Here is a 21,915-nt window from a genome sequence, read left to right as displayed (position 1 = left end):
CTTAAGAGGAATCTAGAGCATACCGACTGTGGCCTAAGAGAACCCAGGAGAAGGGAAACACCCATCCAGACCAGACGAGATCTGGGTTAGAGAACTAGAATGCACTCTACGTGGGGCTGCCCTTGAAGACTGCTCAGAAGAACTGCTCTGCCTACAAGGAAGCCCTACGTGACTTGGGGAAATCTGAAAGAAAGTCTTTATCCCTAATGAGGGTTGCTAGCTCTAGGCCTGGAGATGTTGGGCATGGAACCAAGAATGGGCAGGATTTGTGGATGGGAGGGGTCTCAGTGGAGTATAATGCTATGGAGTCCACCCTCCAAAAGCAGCCATTTTCTCCAGGGGAACTGATTTCTTTAGTCTGGGGACTGGCATCCCTGTCCCTTACTGATCTGCCCACCAGCTAAGATCTACAGCTGTGGCTAGACTTTTCCCTCAGTCTTTTAATGGTCTTTTCCATGGTGGCACCTAGATTAGGAGAAGTCTAGCAGATAAAGTAGCTGTATTTTAGGCTCCAGGCAAAGCCTTTTAATTTTTCCAGGTCTCTTCCGAGGGTGTTAATTTTGTCGATCCAGTTTCGATATTTTAATCCTCTGTACTGCTCTTTTAAAGTGTTTCATGCTGCTGTATTTTTCAACTTTTCATGTTAATTGTTTCAGATCCGCTAGGCTGGTTTTAAGATTTTAACTGGGAGCGCTGCCATGACGCTTTATTGATTCTTATCTGCTGGTGTTTTTATACCACTGTTTTGTAATTGTTTTGATTTGTCTTACTGTACTTCCTGATTTTATTGGCTAGCATAAGATGCCTCATGAATTTTATATTAAGAGTTTGGGATATAAATATTTTAAAGACATAAATAAATCGGAGACAAAACCTGAGACAAAAGCAGAAACAGTTCGGTCAAGAGCATCTGTCAATAGTTTACATTAATACTGCAGCAGTGACTTTTTTTTTTTTTGATAACCAGCTAGCTGATTGGGGTGACGTCACAGAATGTTCACAAATGTTCTAAACACTCAGGGAAAAAAATCTACTTGCAGAATGCCAGGAATTTCACTTCCTTGGGAAGGGAAAGTTGACATTTTAGCTGTCATTAAAATATGACACAAGCTCACGGCACAAGCTGAAGTGTGGGGACGGGTCTCAGAGGCTGATTCCGCACTAGCGGGGCCATCCTGGGGCGTTGCCGGTGTGTTGCAGCATAGCTGCATGCTCTGCCACTTTCTGTGTTCCTGACAGATGTGGCCGGGGCAGAACATTCCGCCACATGCGGGTAGTGGTGAAGGTGGGGATTTTTTTTGCAGGAAGGTGGGACTGCATGAGAACAGGCCTCTGTAGGATGGGGGGGAGCTGGGCCAGATGGGTCTCCGACAGCAGCAAGCAAGGGAATGTGGATACTTCCACAGGCCAAACTGAACTCAGTGCAAAGGGTAACTCTAGGAAAGACCACTGCAATGGTTGCAAAGCATTTCCCCAAATAACAAACTGCAAACCATGCAAGCTACATTCACCTAGGCACTTGGGGAGGAAGGCACTATGGGGATTTTAGCTGCCCTGTAACCAGTTCTGGGTCCATCCATCTCCTCTGTTTCCACCTCTAGTTTCCCGCTCCAGCTGTCACTCATCAATAAAAAAACAGCAAATGAAAATTGACGCTGGGGGGAAAGGAAGTAGCCGGGGGCCATCTGTCACTGTCGCTGGATGACTGGCATCTCTGAACCCAGTGCACTAGGTGTTGTGGCTTTATGGAGAACAGCTGTTGCTCCAGACAGATTGGCACAGACTTGTGCTGATGTTCAGGCATGCCTCGCCAATCCTGAGCTCTGGAGGTTGGTTGAAGCTCTAGGTAGGAGCAATCCAGGGGTTTGCAGCATACGGAAGCCAACTCCAAGGGCAGGGGGGCCTATGCCCAGAGAGCTGCCTTCCTCTAGGCTTGAGTCTGAGCTTTAAACACCTTGCACAATTGCTGCAAACTCCTCTTTTCTGGACCACAGATGATGGCTTCCCAATCCAATTCTCCTGGCATTGCAGAGTTTTAGTTAGGGTCAGGCCAGGGCAGCCCTACCTGGATTAAGACCTGGTGGGTTAGTTCTCTGGATTTGAGGCCAGCAGTTGGAGAGGATGAACTCATGGGATGAAGTTATTGGGAGCAGCCAACATTGATGGATGGTATTTATGAACAGGTTTGTTTGTCAGGAGAACTGTGACCCAAGGCAAAGAAGGGGGCAGTCTAAGAACTGGAGCATGGCAAAGCTGGACCCATGAGTCAGCGACACTGCATTTGCTTGCCATGCAGGAGCTCACAAGTTCCATATCCTGCAGATAGGAGGTGATGGGACTCCTAGTCAGTGCAGACATTCTTGACCTTGACAGACCAAAGGTCTGCTTTGATCTAAGAAAGCTTCACGTGTGATCACAGGAACCTTTATTAAAGCAGGCTGAAGGTCCAGGGAGGGCAGAAGGCCAGTCTTCTAATGTTTATTCACTTCCTACTTCCTGCCAGCCTCTTGTGGCACAAGGTGGTAAGGCAGCCAACATGCTGTCTGAAGCTCTGACCATGAGGCTGGGAGTTCAATCCCAGCAGCCGGCTCAAGGTGGATTCAGCTTTCCATCCTTCCAAGGTTGGTAAACTGAGGACCCAGCTTGCCGGGGAGTAAACGGTAATGACTGGGGAAGGGAATGGCAAACCACCCTGTACTGAGTCTGCCAAGAAAACGCTAGAGGGCGTCACCCCAAGGGTCAGACATGACTCGGTGCTTGCACAGGGGATACCTTTAATTTTACTTCCTGCCAAGCAGACAGTCTGGCACTGAAGGAGGCTCTGAGGTGTGAACAGATGAAGGCATGAAGGTCTTGGGCCAAGACTTTGACAATTCCTAATTCTGAGCTTGGGGGAGGTGGGAGAAGAACAGCAGGTCTTTGGGCAATACTTGAAACAAAAAACAGCAGCTGCTCAACTGGCTTAAGGTTCTCCTGACCTTAGAACCTCCATAAGCTGTTGTGCCCTCATGAATTATCTGCAAACACTGATGCCACATACCACCATATTGGATGATTTTACAGGTGTCCCAGCCCTTTGATCTGTGGCTCTCCACAAACTCTGTGGCAGGAGCAGGACTCAGCACTCCAGTCCTGGCTGTCCCAGCTATTAGTCCAGCCCCGGGGAAAGTGACAAACACTATTACCAGCAAGTATCCTGGGAGTCCCCTTGTGATGGATACTGGCACAACCCTTACCTGGACATTCAGGATTGTAACACTCCCTGGCGTCGGCATGAGCCCCTCTGCACTCTGCCCAGCCATGAGCTGAGACGCTGCACTTGCGGGTGCGCTGCTGAGTCCCGTTGGAACACGACACAGAGCAGCGGCTCCAGGATCCCCAGTCCAGCCACTGGCCTTCCACTGTCAGGAGAAGCACAGGAGAAAGCCTATCAATGTAAGGGAAAAGGTGTAAAAATCTCTCGGCACCCAGCTGATCCTCGCTACCATCTCATCCAGTCTCCTGTTCTAAGGCTGGAATCTCCAAATGGCAACCTGCATTTCCACTGCAAATGACAAGTTATTGCTGATTGTTCTCAAGCATCCTCCACAAACAACAGACTAACCCTGGTTGTTCTGCTATACACATCACAAGTTAACCCATATTAGAGGTACCTGCCCCAGAGAAGGGACAGCATAGCTATTCTAGCGAGAAAACTATTACAAGCAGACAGAACCGAGAACAGAGGGGGGAAAGAAAAGGCGAATGCCCAATGGCCAAGTGAACAGCTACTGCTTCCACAGCCAGCAACCAAGTCTTTAAGTCCCCTTTTTGCCATTTCTTCTACATTTTCCTCATCTCCAAATGCAAAGCTATGCGTTCCCCCATGTCCCACCAGTGGCAACCAAAGATGCAGGATGGGGCCCAAGGAATGCAGAACAATGGCACTTAAGGAAAGGTGCATAATTACGGTCAAAAAGTATGGGCTCATCTCTCCACCTTTCAGCCAAGCAGCCACGGAGGGATAGGCTATAAGCTTTGCCAACAGGCCACTTTGAGGGGGAGCTGTGCTCTCGGCCTGCCACACCTGATTTCACTATCAAGGTGACCTTGCAGGTGATCTAATGTGCAGCCACGCCCTTACCATTCCACAGGGAGAGAGCGGGTGGCCAATTTCATTGTAGGGTTGGTGTTTGGGCTGAATCCAGTGGGATTTCTGCCTGGTAGCCACAAAGCCTGGCTTGAATGAAGGGGAGGGGTAGTACATTCTTAGGCTTCATGACTGAAGGGAACATTTTGAAAATGAGCAGGTATTTCCATAGAAGATTCTGTGCATCTGCTCCCATTCCATGTACAACGAGGGCACAGATGAACACAACTACCCAACTGAAGCCAACTTGTGCCATGCAGGCCACCTTCTGGTTTTGGACTCCTTGTCTAAATTCCACACACTTCCTCTTCCCTATCCCTGGCTTGCCAAAGTATCTTCTTTCCTGGTCCTGGCACCCTGCAGCCTCTGACCAAATTCTCACATGTGTGGAAGCTCAACAAAAGCATTATCATTCAAAAGGCATTGGTGCTTCAGGGATGGATCCATCAAAGGAGGTTGAGCTTCCAACTGGACTGCATTCCTCCCTCATTTACTATATCTGTTTTGGGGCGCCGATTCACCTGCAGTCGCCAGTAAATGGTTACCAAGCTGCACATGTCCAGAGGGGCTGTGTGTGGAATAAGAGAATGGTACTCAAGGGACACGACCAACGTATAAAGGCAGGAAGAAGCCATGATGGGTTCCAAGAAGAAATAAACATCAGCCAGAGATGCAGCCTCCTGTGGGAATCCGCAAATACGCCACTTCCTGCCAACAATCAGCTTTGCTACAGTGCGTCGAACACCCAAGGTAGGTCCTTACTGTCTCTGAAAAAGCACCCTGGCCAACGGCACGCCATCATGTCCCATGCCCAGCGAGCCACTGTCACATGAGCCTCCCCCACAATTCACACCCTGCAAACAGGGCAAGTCAGACCTGACAATGGCAGGAGCTTCATAATCTGAGGCTAGGAGACTGAGCCCGTGGAGCACCCTGCGCAGCAATTGCATGTGTTCAGATGAGGGGGCTCTCTTCTGCCCCAGAAACTCACAGGGATGTGCAATGCCAGAATTCAAGATTGGCTAACAGTAGGAAGCCTATGGACTGTCCAGGTTTATGATGTCCGTATATAACCGTTCTGTGGTCAGCACCTTGTGTATCTTGGGAGAGCTAGTGTGGTGTTGTGGTTAGAGTGCTGGACTATAATTTTGGAGACCCAGGTGCAAATCCCCACTCTGCCATGGAAGCTCACTGGGGGGACCTTGGGCCAGTCACAGTCTCGGCTTAACCTACCTCACAGGATTGTTGTGAGGATGAAATAAAAGAGAACAGTTTATGCCACTTTACGGTCCCCATTGGGAAGATGGCAGGGTATAAATGAAATAAGGAGTATCCTGCCTTTCTAGTAAAAATGATATTTGTGGCATTTTACCCTGCAGGCCTACCCTGGATCTGAGTTTAGAGACCATGGGCTGGAGAATGCGCAAATTTTGTCCACAGAAATATTCTAGTGGCACGTGAAATGCTGTAACCTCAGGCTTAACTCTCACGCTAAGGTATAGTGGTTACAGAGCCAAAGCAAGGAGATCTGGATTCAAATCCCCTCTCAGCCATGAAAAACTTTGGGCCAGTCACCTGCTCCTGCCTTGACATAGGATAATGGGATTGGGGTGCAGAAGCCACCTGGAGATCCTTGCATGGAAATTTGCCATGGACAGACACCAAGACCGCCCTGCTGGATACGGCCACACAGAGGCAGCCACCATCAAAGAACTGGTTCTCAGTGGGCAAATGTTTCCGTTCTCAGATTTCCCTCCTCTCTGGTTAGAATCTGGATGAGTTCATTTGGCAACACATCGTTATACAAAACAGCCATCTTGCAAAATGACAACCTCGCAAGCATTGCTCTCCCGGCCTTAGTCTGACAGGGAGCCCGACACCGTTGTCATGGGAACAGGGGGTGGGGGAGCAGTGGGAAGATGGGTCAGATTCAGAGAGGAACAAAGAAGTAAAGAGCAGTGGGCTGAGGGAGTGCCAAGGATGGAAAATGACTTAAGATCCGGGAGTGGGGGTGGGGACACATGCAGGCATGTGGCTCATATAATCTGATTTCCCCCCATTAAACAAGATGCTCATCTCCTCTTCTCCCGCTGGATGTTGCAAAGATCAATTTGGAACAAGACATGTTCCATGCCCTCATACTTATCTGTATTTCGGGTGCAGAAACAGCTCTCCCACTCAAAGTCAGAGGCCTTCTGCAATTGCTCTTCGCCACCCCCACCCCCCATGGCTAGATCTCCCCCACCTTGTTTCTCTCATTCAAGGCCAGTTTATACAAATCAGCAGAACCAAGCTGCTGAAGCTTTTTTCTTCTTCTCTGAGTGCACCACTTCAAACTGCAGGTGGGGATAATAAAAGCTTGAGAGTACATATAAACAAACACTCCCCCCCCCTACAGAAACCTGGGATGTCAGGGAGGGGGGCTTCACATAATCAGAAAGCCCAATGGGTGGCGCTTCCAAACACAAGATGTCCTCCGCCTACTGCCTTAAGGGGTACAAGTCAAAGAAGGGCTTAACTTTGGAGTCTTGCAACGATGGCTGATGAAGTGAAAGTCAGCCAACAAAACAATTACCCACTTCAACATTGAAGGAATAAAACAAGTCTTGGCTAAGAGTCCCTCCTTCTTCCCCAGAATCAGCCATATTCTCAAAAATACTAGCAATTTTTTACTATTGAGAAACCCCTGAAACATTGTTCAGACTCCGAGAAGAGGTGTAATTGTGCCAAATATGGTTGAGAAGCATAGTTGTGTACACACCCACCCGGGCGTCCACCCGTCCCCTCCAGGCCTATCATTGGCCATTTTCAGAGGGAGGTGGATCAACATGACCATATATGGTCATATCACATGATAACTGTTCAACTAATTTTAAAGAAATGTTAAAAAAAAAATTAGCTCCCACCCATTCAGGAAACCCTTCCAGGGCCGTCAAGAAACCACAGGGTTTCCCAAAACCCTGGTTGAGAAAGCCCGTTCTAGGCCCTTTGGAACCATCTCCCATGTAGGCTCTTTGACCAGATTGTCTTACCACTATGGCATGACTGAACCAACTCTATATCAAGATGAAGGACGGAGAGTCAATTATCTTTGGAAGAATGGGGGGAGAACTGTGGGAAGGGGAAAAGAAGGAAGGATAGGGAAATCCAAGGAGCTGGATACTAACCAGGGCAGAGCGCGATATTGCAGGGCTTAGTCTGCAGCTCAGGCCCCTTGCAGGCCTTCCCGCCGTGCCGGGGAGTAACGCAGTGCCGCATTCTGATCCGGGACCCTCGCCCGCAAGTCATCGAGCAAAGACTCCAGGGGGACCATTCCTCCCGCAGGCCATGAACTGCAACACAGCACATAGTGATCATGCCCCACCCTTTCGCCCTGCTGGTGGGGTGGGGCTGAGGAGAGCCAAAGAAAGTTGAAAGACCCTGGGTGGGTGATTCGACAGGGGAAGGAGGAGATTGAGCGAGAGGAGAAAGGGAGCAACTGACTGCGCGGTCTTCTAATAGAACAATAAGCAAATACGTTCATGACAATTGGGGCAGAGGAGAAATTTAGGATAAACAAGGAAGAACTTACTACTTCAGGGCAGGAGTGATGGAACAAGTGACTGAAATACTGTCTTGCCTATTTGTTAATTATTTATTAACAGTAAATGTTCAAAGGGATGCGAAGATACCCAGTGTAGCACCTGTGGGTTTGATGGTGCCTTCGGATAAGATTCTTGGTGTCTACTTGCTTTTACTCCAAATAATCTCTTCTCCAGTCCTGCCTTCCCTCCACCTCACGAAAGCTGGTTGTGTTTCAGAGACGCCCAGAAAGAACCCTATTATACATGGCTGGTAAACCCATTCAGAAACTCCTGGCTATGACAGAAATTTGGCTTGTAAACATCTAATAATTTCAGACTGGCCTCAGCCCCTATGGCAGCAGCCATTTTGTGTCTGACCATGTGCTGCCCTTGTAGCAGCCGTTTTTGGCAATGCCAGTCACCTATTTACAAATTTTCAAAAATGTCAACACATGGCGTTCCCAACATGCCGCCAAACAAGTATTTTTTTTTAAAGAATGTGGCCAGGGTTTGCGGAGGCTTTTGCCAAGCAAGGTTTCTGATTGGCCAGTGGAGATTTGATCGCACATACAGATTTTTGAAAGCTTTGCTCAGGCTAAGGTGCCACCACTGCATAAGGATCTACATTGTGTGACTGAAGATAAGCCCTGGCAGCCATTTTGTGGCTAGCAACATCTCCTGCAGCAGCCATTTTGTGGCTGACTCAGCTCACCACGGTCTGTCAGAATTCTGAAGGGGCCTACAGGCGCAAAAAGGTTTAGAACCCCTGGTCCACACGTTTAATAAGGCTGGAGATTCCAAATTGGTGACTTGAAAAAGGCTGATTGAGTGATTCAGAACAGGTGCCGCCCACCACCCACCTTCACCCAAAGGAGGGAACAGCTGGGAGATCAGCCATGCTCTCTCAAACAAGTCTCCTAACAACTATCGGCTGGAACTGGTTGTTTGGTAAAGGCTGTGAAGTATGCAGGTTGGTCTTAGCCAGAAGAACCTTCCACGGTGGTGCTCCCTGTAAAAGGTCGTCTTTACTCCCCTCCGCTGATCTAAACGATGCAGAGATACCTGATATGTGTTATCAACCTTGGATCTGTCTGGTGCATGTCCAAAAACATAACTGAAAGCTGACAACAGCCATTAGACGATTGACTATTCACTAGAGTTCTGATTCTGAACATGTGCCAGGTTTGTGCAGGACTGCCAATATTCCCCCAGGGGTGGCTGATAATCTGGACTATGGCCAACAAGGCATTTTGGACATTACCTGCAGCATACATCTCACTTGTCAGATATAATTAAATTATCCATAATGTAATATATTTGTATTATCAAACATAATCCAATTAAAGATAATTTCCATGTTGTAATTGCCGGGTGTTAGAACGATTCTGACAATAGAAAGGGTGTGAAGGATTCATGCTGCAAGAGTGGCAGAGACTGAAGGAGTGTTGGAAAGACTCTTTCTAAAGAATCCTCAGCCTCTATCTATCTATCTATCTATCTATCTATCTATCTATCTATCTATCTATCTATCTATCTATCTATCTATCTATCTATCTATCTATCATCTGTACACACACACACACACACACAGAGTTTAGGAGGTCTGTGCATGTTCTGACATTTCTCTGCTGCCCCAAGGGCTACAAATTAGCGTAATTTGTTTAAAGGGCTATGCTAGATGAAGGGTGACATTTTAGAGCTGGCTGACAAATTGCAGATTAACAGGTCACTGGGGCAGGAGGGCAGTCATCTGTCCTTTTAGAAAGAACTCCCAAAGCTACTAAAATCAGCCTGTTTATCTGAGAAATGGGAAGTTACCGATACAACGTCCATTTTAAAAGCATAAGCTGTGAACAGCACACCTGCCTACTTAATTCCTGTTCCAGGTAAGTGGATGGAGGGCATCATGAAAGCTAGATTTATTAACCTCGGGGAAGAACAAGTCTGTGAGGAAGAATCAGTAAGGCTTCTTGTTTCCCTGACCTTTCGGAAGATTTTTGAGAAAGTCAGCAAGCTTATACAACGAGACAATTTTGTACACAACATTGGGAGGCTTTTGACATGCCGGCATAACAGCTCATAAGTAAACTCACAAGAGAACAGGTTCTTTCGTGGACCGGTGACTGGAAAAGACAGGAAGCAGTGTGTGGAAACAAACTAGTATTCTTTACAATGAGAAAAGCAGGGCGGGATCTCCCAAAGGCCTGCATTAAGCCTGGGGGCATTCAATTTATCCCAAAGTGATACGGAGTCAGGAGGTAGCAGGTTCAAGAGGACAGAGAATTATTTGGGACAGTGAAATATACAGCAGACTTCAAAGGGCTCCAGAAGGATTTCTCTGAAGAGGGTGACTGAGCAAGAAATGTCAAATGAGATTCAAGGTATGCGCCAAGTGAGGCACACAATGCCTCCCCCCCCCCCCCCCCAGTCTTAACCATTTGAACTGGCAGTGACTAAAGGAAAGAAATCTTGAGGTTCTGGAGAGTGGCTTACTGTGAAATCCTCAGTTGAGTTTGCAGCGGCAACCAAAAATAAAAGACTACCTGCAAGGACAGCATAATTTGGGAAAGGATAATTCAGAAAAAGACTGTATCAAAAACGTCAGGGTTGTGATACATTTATAAAAACTGATGTGGCCACACTTACGGCAATGTGCACAGACCCAGTGGCCTCACTTTTGAAGCAGGGCAAAAAGAATAAGAGTCCAGTTGCGACTTAAGGACGAACAAAATTTATGGCAGGGTATAAGTTGATGTGAGTTGAGAATTGACTCACAAAGGCTTGTCCCCCGCCACAAATTCTGTTTGTCTTTAAGGTGGCACTGGACACTTGCTCTCATCTGCTGCTGCTGGCAGACTAACATGGCGACCCATCTTGATTTAAAACAACATATCACAGATCTGGGAAAGGTACCGAGAAGGGGAACTAATGTTTTCATCAGGAAGGGGGGGGGGGGAGAGGGAAAGAAGCACACCACAATAGAACTTTGTAAACATGTGGACAGAATGGAGAGGCTAGAACTATTAGCTACCCAAAGAAATGGATGTGCAATAGGTTCAAAGCAGACTAAAGGAAATGCAACATCACAGCACAGAGCCAGCTTGGTGTAGTGGTTAGGTGTGCGGACTTCTAATTCGGCGAGCTGTTTGATTCTGCGCTCCCCCGCATGCAACCAGCTGGGTGACCTTGAGCTTGCCACAGCACAGATGAAGCTGTTCTAACTGATCAGTGATATCAGGGCTCTCTCAGCCTCACCTCCCTCACAGGGTGTCTGTTGTGGCGAGAGGAAAGGGAAGGCGACTGTAAGCCGCTTTGAGCCTCCTTCGGGTAGAGAAAAGCGGCATATAGGAACCAACTCTTCTTCTTCATCATCATCTGGCTGTTTACAGTAGCAGTTCTTTAGCAATGCAATTCCATTCTTCTTCATAGGCAGAAAGTGCCAGAGATTGCCTCTCTATGCCCTGTGAGAGCACTCTGTTCTTCAAATTTCAACTGGTTGTTGGTCCCTGGCCTCAAGGAGGTATGTTTGGACTCAACCAGGGCCAGGACATTTTCAGTCCTGGCCCCTCCTTGGCAGCATGAGCTCCCAGAGGAGATGAGGGCTCTGTTAAACCTGGCACAGTTCTGCAGGGCCTGCAAGATGGAGCTCTTCCTCCAAGCCTTTGGTTGGGGCCAATGACCTATAACATCTATGGGCCTCCTTCCACAAGACCCTCCACAGAGTTACTTAACCTGGGAAATATCTACTAGCAGTGACAAGCTTCTGGATAGTAAGACAACTACCTATTCAGTGAATTAATGTTGTAAATTTGTTATAGGTTTTAACTTGTATAATGTTATTGTTAATGTTTTATGGTTTTAATTGCTGGATTTATCAATCGTGTATGTACACCATCCTGAGCCTCTCTTGGAAGGACGGTCTACAAATCTAATGAATGAATGAATGAATGAATGAATGAATGAATGAATGAATGAATGAATGAATGAAAATTCAGGACCACTAGGTGGTCAGGAGCTTGGCTGCCTTGACATGTGAGACAATCACTGATTTCTGTAAGCTAGGACAAGCATATTTGGGCACTTCTCTCCTTATTGCTGGAAATAGAATGTTGGATTTGGATCCAGCAGTGTTCTTCATGGGCTCCTATTTATTAATATGAGTTCTATGTCACCTCTCCAGAGTCCTGCTTGAGGCAGATCCCAAGCATCGCTGCTAGACATGGGTCCTAAACAATGGTCCTAGATGGGTTCCAGCAATAAATTTCCACTAACAGATCTTCTGCTGAATCCCTCCATCCATGTCAAATTCACCATTCACATTATCTGTGGGAGGTCCCCTGCTCCTCCTTCCCACCACCATTTTGGAGAGCGCTTTGGGCTGCAGTGGGACACAGGAAGCAAGAAAATCTGATGGGAGCAGTTTCCACTCTACCCAATCCATTTTCTAAAACATTAGGCTTCTGCCAGTTGACATTTCCTTGGCTATGTCTAGTTGAACCAAATGTGCATCCGGAAGTAACCACCTTCAATATTCCACTGCAGGTACTTGGCAGCCAATGCAACGGTGTGTGGGGTCTGAGGAATGCTGAATAAGTTAACATCACACCATGCATCTACTTTAACAGGGCGTTACTAGGAGATGCATGAAGAGATGTGGTAGTCATGCATTTCTGGAAATGTCTAGTGTGGGCCTGGGTTATGAATGGGGCAGCACATACTGCCTTATCAAGGAAGTTCAAGCAATTTCAAACCTGATCCTGCAGCTACAAACCTTTTAGACACTCTCCTATTTTATTTCCTCAGCTGCATATTTTCCTTCTATACCACCCCCATAAATGGACAAAACTATCAATAAGTCAAGCAGGCACAGGTTGAGAGCTAATACTAGTAACAACATAGTACTGATCAATTCTGGAAGAAAAGCCAATGCATCATTTGCTACAGATTCCTTTGTCACAGGATACCACCTTCAGCATCCTGCTGCATGGTTTGTAGGACAGCCCCTCCCCCCAAGCCACTGGTATGAAAGCTGCAGTTAAATCATAAACCTACCCCACAGTGACAAACCTAAAAACCAAAGGATTTCCTCATCCAGACCAAGTTGAAGAAGAAAAGGCCTTCAACATCCTTCATTAAAAACCCTAAGGAACAATCCAAGAGGAAGGAATCCCTTAAATAAAATGCTTCAACAGTGGAAGCCAGTTTCATCTCTGAAAGCTGGGTGCACAACTCATTCTATATTCATTATACAAATTTCCATCACACATTGGGTCCATGATGGGTAGAGAAAAGCAGGTCAAAAGGGCACCACAATCCATCCATCCATCCATCCATCCATCCATCCATCCATCCATCCATCCATCCATCCATCCATCCATCCATCCATCCATCCATCCATCGTCTTTTCAACAGAACTATCCATGGAGATAGCCCATGGATGGAATTTGAAATGCAATATGTCCATAAAATCAGTACAGTCATTAAACACCACAGTCAGAACCAGGATCTGGTATCAGAACCCCCCATGCACGCACACACACACACAAAGCTGTATGACCTCTCTTATTGATTGAGTCCAATGGCACCTTTAAGACCAACAGAGTTTTATTCAAGGTGTGAGCTTTCATGTGCATACACACTTCTTCAGACAAATGCTGGATTCTGGGGAGGCAGAGAGAGGAAAAGAGGCTCTTTACTGTTGTGGTGACCATTAGCAGAAATAGGGATGGTCCAGGTGAACAGTTCTAGGTTCAGTTCCCAGGATCTTAAGTCAGAGGACAAGAAGAAAAGCCTCAGAGATCTGAAGTGTTATGTTATTTTGAAGTACGCATTCCAGATAACAATCTGTTACTATTCTGCCTTTCATACCTACTGGAGCTTAGCCTAGCCTTTGTTGTCTTGTCTTTGATAAGCTATTCCTCCTTTTTGCCTTTACCTGACTCTGGAGATGCTGGTTTTGTATATTCAACTGACTTCACACTTGACAGGGAGGCTAAGCAGCGGTTACCAGCAATTAGCATTCTAGAATCCTTGCTCAGAGATACTACAAACTTTGATTAACAGATGTTCACAGGAGAAGTGGAATCTGCACTGCGCTGTGGATGGGACCCTCTCCAAAGCATCCTCTTTGCCAGGAACAAAAGACCCAATGTGGAACTAGCTGGCCTTGATGCAGCCAGGTGTTTTTATGGCATCTTTGCTCATCTTCCCAGAAGACAGTCAGTACTCTGCAATTTTAACATGGTAGCAGAATTCTGCTGCGGGCATAAATTTTTCACTCACTTCTCAAATCTACGAAAACATACAAGCTCCCCGGGTGCCCAGGGGACTTCCTTAGGCCTGGTTTTCTGAGGTTCAGGAAGCTTATTGGCGAGTCCACTGCTGGGCAGAAGGATGGGCAGAGAAACTGATATTCCTCAACCAGAAAACATCCATTACAATGTTTGACTCTCGCTGTCACAGAGATCTGTCTGAAAATGTTCACTTTTAAAGAGTTCAGCAATAGTTAGTCCGAAACTAGATGTTACATGTAACCTGGGACTCCTATGGGAACTTGCAGCTTGGATAGCAGCTGCAAGTTCCCTGCAGGAAATTAGTTCTGAAACACCATAAGAGGCTCATTCGGATTGGCTCTAGGACAGGGGTAGTCAAACTGCGGCCCTCCAGATGTCCATGGACTACAATTCCCAGGAGCCCCTGCCAGCATTCGCTGGCAGGGGCTCCTGGGAATTGTAGTCCATGGACATCTGGAGGGCCGCAGTTTGACTACCCCTGCTCTAGGAGAAGAGTCTTCATACTGTTTCCCCAATCTAAAACAGTCGTTGGGTGTGTGTTATTTGGCTGAGGGGGGGAGGCATTAAGGGAATGTGTAAGTGCTTAGGTAATGTGTAGCTCCCCCCCATGGGGCAAATTAAGACCACCCGAGCCATTTCAGGTTAGGAAACTGGCATGTGAGAAGGGATGAAGCCCCTCCCCATGTTGCAATCCTCAACTGAGTCTGACCCCTTCAGAATGGAGTTCCCTCACAGCTGCCATCTGGCCACAAGTAGGCATGGGTGATTCAAATCAAATATGTCAAAAATTACCTATCCAGGCCGAACCACCCATCCCTATATTAAATGGCCTATTTAAACCCCAGCACCTGTCCACTGCCATATTTACTTCCCCCCCCCCATACAGCGACTCTGCTGTGGCCCATGAAGGGGTGATCTTCGGCAATTTCTTCTGGACATTGGGGGGGGGGGGGGGCTAGTCCTGCCAGTGAGCAAAGGACTCGGCAGCTAGGCCTGCCTCCCCCTTGGATCACTCAGCCGCCTTCAGACATAGGTGGCTGTCACCTCATGGGAGAGGGACAGTGCCAGTGATCTCCAGCTATACTGGTTGCTTGGTGGCCTGTGGCCTCTGCCACACATGCATGCAGCGGCTCCCCCCCCCCCCCATGATCTGGCAGCCTATAGGGTGAGATGGCTGCTGCCCCATGCCGGGGGTTGCTGACAATCTCTGGCTTGAACCCCCAGCATTGCCCCACCTGGTGACCTTGGCTGGAGGCTGGCACTGATGCATGGGCATCTCTGGCCTACTGGGCTTTGCCTGGTTTGTGTCGCACTGTGCACATGGCCTTGGAACACTATCCTCCACTGTTTCTGCAGACAAGGGGGGTAGTTCAACTTGTCTTCCCAGTCCCCTTCTATGGTGGCCCAGTGGGAAGATGGGAACTCACAACAACCCAGCCATATAGTGTTTTTACCCTGGGGCCCAGGGTCATAGCATTGGTGGCTGGAGTGTGCTGGGAAAGGGGTTTGCCCCCAGGCCAGGCAGCACAGGAGTGTTTGTCCAACACTGCACCATTGGCTCTCTGCCCCAGTGTGTTTTCCCCTGCACACCCCACACTCCACGCTCATGGGACATTGCAGTGAGAATGCAGCAACTCAGAGCTTACCACATGCTGTCATTTATAAAGGTTATATCTCTGGTACCTATGTTTTATGGCACACATGGCTCGGCCCAACAAAGTCCTATGTATGTCAGATCTGGCCCTCATAACGAATGAGTTCGACACCTCTGGCTAAAACTTCCTCCAATCTAATGACCTTTCCTTCTAAGTAAGTGGCTCTTACACTGCAGGAAGAACCATTTAAGTAAAGAATGGAAGAAGGTTCCTTGCAGGAAAGTTGGATCCACTCTGCTCACTAGGGAGAACAACTGAGTGGCTTCCTCATCAGCCCGTATTTTTGCCTGGCTGCAAATCTGAATTCTTTCACCACTGACTCTTATGCGAAATCTTAAATTGTTGAAATTACGAATGCAATGAAGGATTTCTTTGTCCCCCCCCCCCCATGCGGGACACAGTTTTCCAGTAGAGCTGGTCCATCAGTTTCTGTGTCTCCATGAGGGACACATTTCCACCCGGTCCACCACTGAAATGAGTCCCTATGGGGGAAGCAGCTGCAGCAGAAAGGTTCCGCCATGCAGGGTGGGGTGGCGGAGTCGGGTTTTTTATTTTTTTGCAGGAAGGTGGGATTGTGTGAAAAAGCAATCCCATCTTCCTGCAAAAAAAAAAGTGCCCCGTTTGGCCCATCCCTGCCCACATGGGCTTCTGCCGGACTAGGCCCTGTTGGTCCCCGGAGCGCTTAAGGCAGTGGTTCTCAACCCTGGGATCCCGACCCCATTTGGGGTCACCTGGCCCCTTCTGCAGGGTTCCCCAGGTTGGTTACCTGCATTCCCTTAAAGCGGGGTAATGGCAGCCTACCATGCACCAGGCCCTGGAAGGAGCTGCCCCGGCAGCAGCAGCATTTGGAAGTGGGGATTAGCCCCACTTCCATATGATCGCCTTCCCGGCCTTTTCGACCCATGCAGAATCAGCCTTCTTTCTTGCAGGTCTAGTACATCAGCTGAAATTGTATCTCCAGCTTTAATATAGGATCAACCCCCCCCCCTTTAGTCCTGCACTCTGCCCTATAAGGAACCCATAAGTTCTAATTAGTAGTTTTGAAGACCTACCAGCCTCTGCATTGCTTAAGGGCCATGGCTGCTTTGCCACAGTGTGGTCTGCTGCAAGAAGGGGCATTTGCAAGGTTTCTAAATCCTAGTGTTCAGATTGATACATGCTGCCGGTTTGACTTTCTTCATGTTTAGCAGCCCATAAACCTCATTAAGTATTAAGAACAACAGCAAAGAAAAGTTTAGCCACACCAACCGAGCAGACCTTCCAAAAGCCACTCAGAAGCAATGTGAATTTATGAGCATTTGAAGTGGCTGAATATTTTAACAACCATCTTGCAAGAAAATTATTTTTTGTTACAGTATGTTTAGAACAATAAAAGAAAACATGCAGTAACAAATCAACCACTGACAAGGAGCAAGCCCTATGAGAAAAAGCTGAGGGACCTGGGAATGTTCAGCCTGGGGAAGAGGAGGCTGAGAGGGGACATGACGGCTGACTTTAAGTATCCTTGGAGGTGGGTTGGAGTGGTTCTTGTTGGCAGCAGAGAATAGGAACTGCAGTAACGGGTTTAAAACTACATGTATAACAGTACTGGTTAGATATCTGGGGAAAAATTTCACAGTCAGAGGAGCTCAGCAATGACAAAAGCTGACTACAGAGGTGGTGAGCTCCCCCTCACTGGTGGTCTTTAAGCAGTGGCTGGACAGATACTTCTCGTGGATGCTTTAGCCTGATCCTACTTTGAGCAGGGGGTTGAACTAGATGGCCTGTATGGCCCCTTCCAACTCTAAGAGTCCACAATTCAATAACTACAACAAAAAGTTGTTCTTAAAGAATCCGAGCAAAACATCTGTGCTGTGCATTATAGCACGGAAGCCGATCTTTCCCTGAATCATATTTTACTCTTTGGATTTAACATGCGGTATAAGGAAGAATTCTGTGAAACCTGAAAGCTAACTCACAATGTTGTGATTTTAGTTGGTCTTAATAAAGGGAGGGGCAGGAGGACTGATCTCATCAGATCTCGGAAGCTAGGCAGAGTCGTTCCTTGGAAGATAGACCACCAAGCAAGGCTCTGCAGAGGAAGGTGATGCTAATCCACCTCACTTGCCTTGAATATCCCTTGCTGGGTTCACCCAAGTTAGCTGCAATTCAACGGCACTTAGGCATGTAATAAAGGCAGTATATTACCATTTTTTTAGTTGCTGAAAGCACTATATCTTAAGATTGCTACACTTCAGTATTTGCTAGCTGTATGTCTTTTTTTTTTTTTGCTTTTCTTTATAGTTTACTTTATAATCCCTAGCAAATTGTATAGCTGAATAAGATGCCTGGAAGGATACACAACACAGAATCTAAGAAAGGACTGGAAACCTCAAGGAAAGCCTCTCTAACCCGCAAAGTCCAATGAAAAGATCCAGCGAAATTTCATCTATTAATACAAATTAAATGGGGAGGGTCAGAGGGGTGGGGGAAACGAACAATTTTTAATGACCCCACGAGAGGCTCCTAATTCAACTCTGCTCAGTGTTTTCAGACAGGAAAGAGATTTTTCAAGCTGACGGGGATCTTCCATCGATTAGCTGTCACGGGTCCTGAATACTAATTAAGGCATAAACTTTTCAACCTCCTTTAAAGCCAGAGATACTAGAAGCAAAGCTAGGGAAAAGTTCAGCCCACTTTCCCAGGAGTTCTAGAAGCTAGTATGTGATCTCACAAAAAGAAGAGAGATCAAGGGCTCTTTACACAAACAACACTAAAACATGGCCATCTATAAGGATGCTCTTTTTGTTTTCTTATGAGGAAACGGCACAACAGCTCTGTACCTTACGAACAGAGTGTACAATGTGCACGGGATCGTTCCACGGGGCTACTGAGGAATCTTCTGACAGTTGACTGCTATCTGATTCTTGTGATGACATCTTAAAAGCTCTGCTTTATCAGTTGTCAATAAGCTTTTGGGAGGAAAAGTGGCTCAATAGCACAGCGCATGGTTTGCATGCAGAAGGGATGGGTTTCGACTCCTGGCAGCATCTGCAGTGAGCAGATCTCAGATAACAAGTGTTGGGAAAGACCTTTGAGCCTAAGTTGATATTACATTATCCTTGCATCTTCCTTAAGTCCGCCATGAGGACTTTCAGCCATACTCACCTTGCAAGTTCTCTACTCCAAAATCAGGGATGTGTGGGACCAATTCGGATCAGAACTGTAGTGTACTGAGAGAAGGGATTTAAGGCTTGCGCCTCGTGCCCTTTTCCTAACCTGAAATTACCCTGGGGAGTTGCTATTTTCCCCATTGCAGGCAATTTATAGCCATCAGTACATACAAGGCAAACAGTGACTCCCTACGACTGTTTCGGAAATGGCAAAGTCATACTAGAAGGCAAGAAGGGGCCGATTCAGGTGCCTGATCCAAATCATGCTGTCATGCACTGGGGAGCGTTTCCAGTAATGATCTGTTACTGAAAGACAGCAATGGTGGCAGATATAAAAAGAACACAAGGCTAATGCAACATACAGACCAGGCCTTTCTCTGCCCGAGATCTGGAAGAACTGAAGCCAATCAGGGCTGACAGCACTGACCTAGATAAACCAATGGCCTGAGTGGATGTAGTTTCATCTGTGGAGGTCAACAGAACAGAAACTGAACAGTACTTGAGAATCTCTGTTGAACACGAGCTGGAACGGAAAGTTATAATACATCCTGGTTGCCAGTTCAAAAGATGGCTTCTGCACATTTACTGGCTCTGGTAAGAGGTTATGAGAATGTAACCAGGGTGTCATCTGCACGGGGCTTTTTACCCACTCCCAGTTCGAATGAATCCCTGCAGTCTACACTGAATTCAATTTCCACTTTGATTTGGGCGCTTTAAATATTCCCTCTGCAACATCCATGATTAATTTGTGGTGACCCTACCTTTCCCCTGTGACATCCTGGAGCGGATATAAGCCTCGATATTTGAAAGACCGCCATGAGTAAATGTGCAGAAGGCTCCTTTTTGCAAATTAACTTACTTCTCTGTGTCTAGGAGCAGGGACTCTTCCCTGATTGGCCAGGGCATCAATTCAAGGACTTCCTGTTTCCTGGTTGCAAGGCTTCCCTTAAAGGTGACTGCGCTCCAGAAGCCCTAAATTCTCTCAGCAGAGATTTGCCTCTTGGATTTATTCCTCTGCTGTCTTCGATCCTCTCCCCTGCCCCATTCAAGAAAAGAAAAAAAAGAGCCTCCTGCTGCGCTTGTCACCCCTCCCCATTCTGAGCTTCCCTAATATGTGCAGAACACTTTTCTGCTTCAATGGGGAGGGGGGATAGAGGAAGACCCAAGTTCAAATTGATCTGAAGTCAGCAGGACACACAATGGGGAAAAAAACAAAACAAAGTAATTGCAGAATCAACCCAGGTTTCGGGGGACTTTTCTACATGTTTCTGTTTCTCCTCTTTGGCTTCTTAAAAAATTGGGAAGCAGAGAACAGAACCAAAGTGAGACACTTTCAAGAATTAAGACTGTAATCTACTTTAATTAAGCAGGGTACATTAAAAATACATTAATAAATTTGTAAATTCTAGTTGTGTCTACAAATAGAGAAGAACTCCACAGCACTTGTGTCTTATGGCTGAGACTTAATCTGTAACAAATTAGACCTATTAACTTGCCCTGTCTTGTGAATCAGAATGGAATCAGTCCTGGAGGCAGGCAGAAGGGGTTACTCAATCTTTCCCATCTTGAAATGAAAAAAAAAATTAGTCATGGCTGAACACGAACCAGAAAGGCAAGCGGTATTTAGTGGGGTGGATTCTATTTCTAAGACCCTGTGGATGTCCATAAAGTAGGTGAGTGTGACATTACTGAGCAGATTCACGGAATGGCAAATAATAAAAATAACAAATATTGGTATTTCTTGTGAAAACAGCACAAGACAATGAGGGAAAGGGTGGAGAAGGAAGAGAAGGGAGGAGCATCAACATCAACCTTCCCTGTTCCCCCTACCTGGGCAGGTGGCAGTATTATTACATAGCCGTGTCTCACGCAACAACCCGCTGCACAGTGTTCCATAAGGTGATGAGACACAGGAACGAGTCCGCACTTGGGTGCCCTGCCCACAGGTCAGTGAGCATACGCTCCACTGGGACCACTCCTCTGCTGCAGGGTCTCCTGTGAGAGAAGCAGAGACAAACACGAAACAGAGAAAGGTCGGCTTGTTCATATTCAGAACTGGGGGCAGATTATTTCTGAATGATAATGCTTTGGCCACCTTTAACCACACAATGGGAAGGCCATGATCAAAACAGTTCAATAAATAAATAAATAAACAGAAACAAAGATCTATCTTGTCCATTCATGGCTCCAGTTTTAAGATTTCAGTGTATTCAGGTTTACCTAGGTTGAGAATCAGATATATTGATATTTTGTGCATGGATGTTTTCATGCTGTTGCTCTGGGGCGGTGGGTCTGGTTTGAGGGAAATCATTTTGCTGTTTAGCCAATCGTCCAACACTGTACATGTTACGCATCACAGCTGCCAGCCTACATGTGCTGATATGGCAATTCACCAGTGGAATGGATTGCCTCATGGAAGAGGTGGGGATGGGCAGTGGCCACAGACCTGGAGACTGTGCTTCTACAAATTACATTCTCCTTTATCAGGTCCTGAAGTGTATTCATGAATCACCTTGGCTGTTCCTCGGAGAAGTTAGGGGTTAAAGAAACAACCACATTCTTAAAATGAGCCAGCGGCAGCTTCCTGCCTAGTACAGGAAAACTGCTGACTGCACAGGTGCTAAAGCAGTACCAGCACTCAAAATGCATCCTGCCTTTAACAGCGTACAACTCAATAATATCCAATCAAAATACAAAACAGGTACTGAGAGCAGGGAAACTTACACCTCCAGCATGGTACTCAGAGGTTTCATGGCTTCACTACACAGTCTGACCTCAATGGCCTAGATTTGCTGTGTGCTTTACATGGAAGGAGGGGACAGAGTTTTAGCCTGTACAATTCCAATCTTCAGCAGGTATGAGATAATATGGAAACAATACCATGTATGAAAAGGATAGCCTTTCTACGCCTTGCAACTTTTTTGAATTAAGCAACTTGTCCAGAAATATAGAGGTTAAGCAGGCATGATGTTTCAAAAAGTGGAAGCGCAAGTCCCACAAAACTCAACTGCCTCTCAACATGGGAAGATCTGAACTGTTCCCCCCCCCCCGGCAAAAAAAAAATAAAAAATCCACTCAATCATGAGACAGAAGAAACATTTCTCTCCCATTCAATAGGGCCTG

General features: G+C 46.8%; 1 protein-coding gene across 4 annotated transcripts in view; it reads right to left on the bottom strand.

The window, feature by feature from the left end:
- Positions 1-21,915, bottom strand: part of ADGRB2 (adhesion G protein-coupled receptor B2) — a 168,818-nt gene that overhangs the window by 65,869 nt on the left and 81,034 nt on the right. For all 4 annotated transcript variants that reach the window (XM_077337463.1, XM_077337460.1, XM_077337461.1 and 1 more), the window contains exons 4-5: positions 20,623-20,787; positions 3,237-3,401 (exon numbers count right to left, since the gene is read on the bottom strand). In XM_077337463.1, the coding sequence (XP_077193578.1) occupies positions 3,237-3,401; positions 20,623-20,787 (330 nt within the window). The remainder of the gene's footprint in view (positions 1-3,236; positions 3,402-20,622; positions 20,788-21,915) is intronic.

The sequence above is a fragment of the Paroedura picta genome, chromosome 5 (genome assembly GCF_049243985.1).
Source record: "Paroedura picta isolate Pp20150507F chromosome 5, Ppicta_v3.0, whole genome shotgun sequence".
In the NCBI taxonomy this organism is placed as follows: domain Eukaryota; kingdom Metazoa; phylum Chordata; class Lepidosauria; order Squamata; family Gekkonidae; genus Paroedura; species Paroedura picta.
The sequence above is the reverse complement of the archived record's forward strand: the minus strand, read 5'-3'. Positions and strand labels throughout refer to the sequence as shown.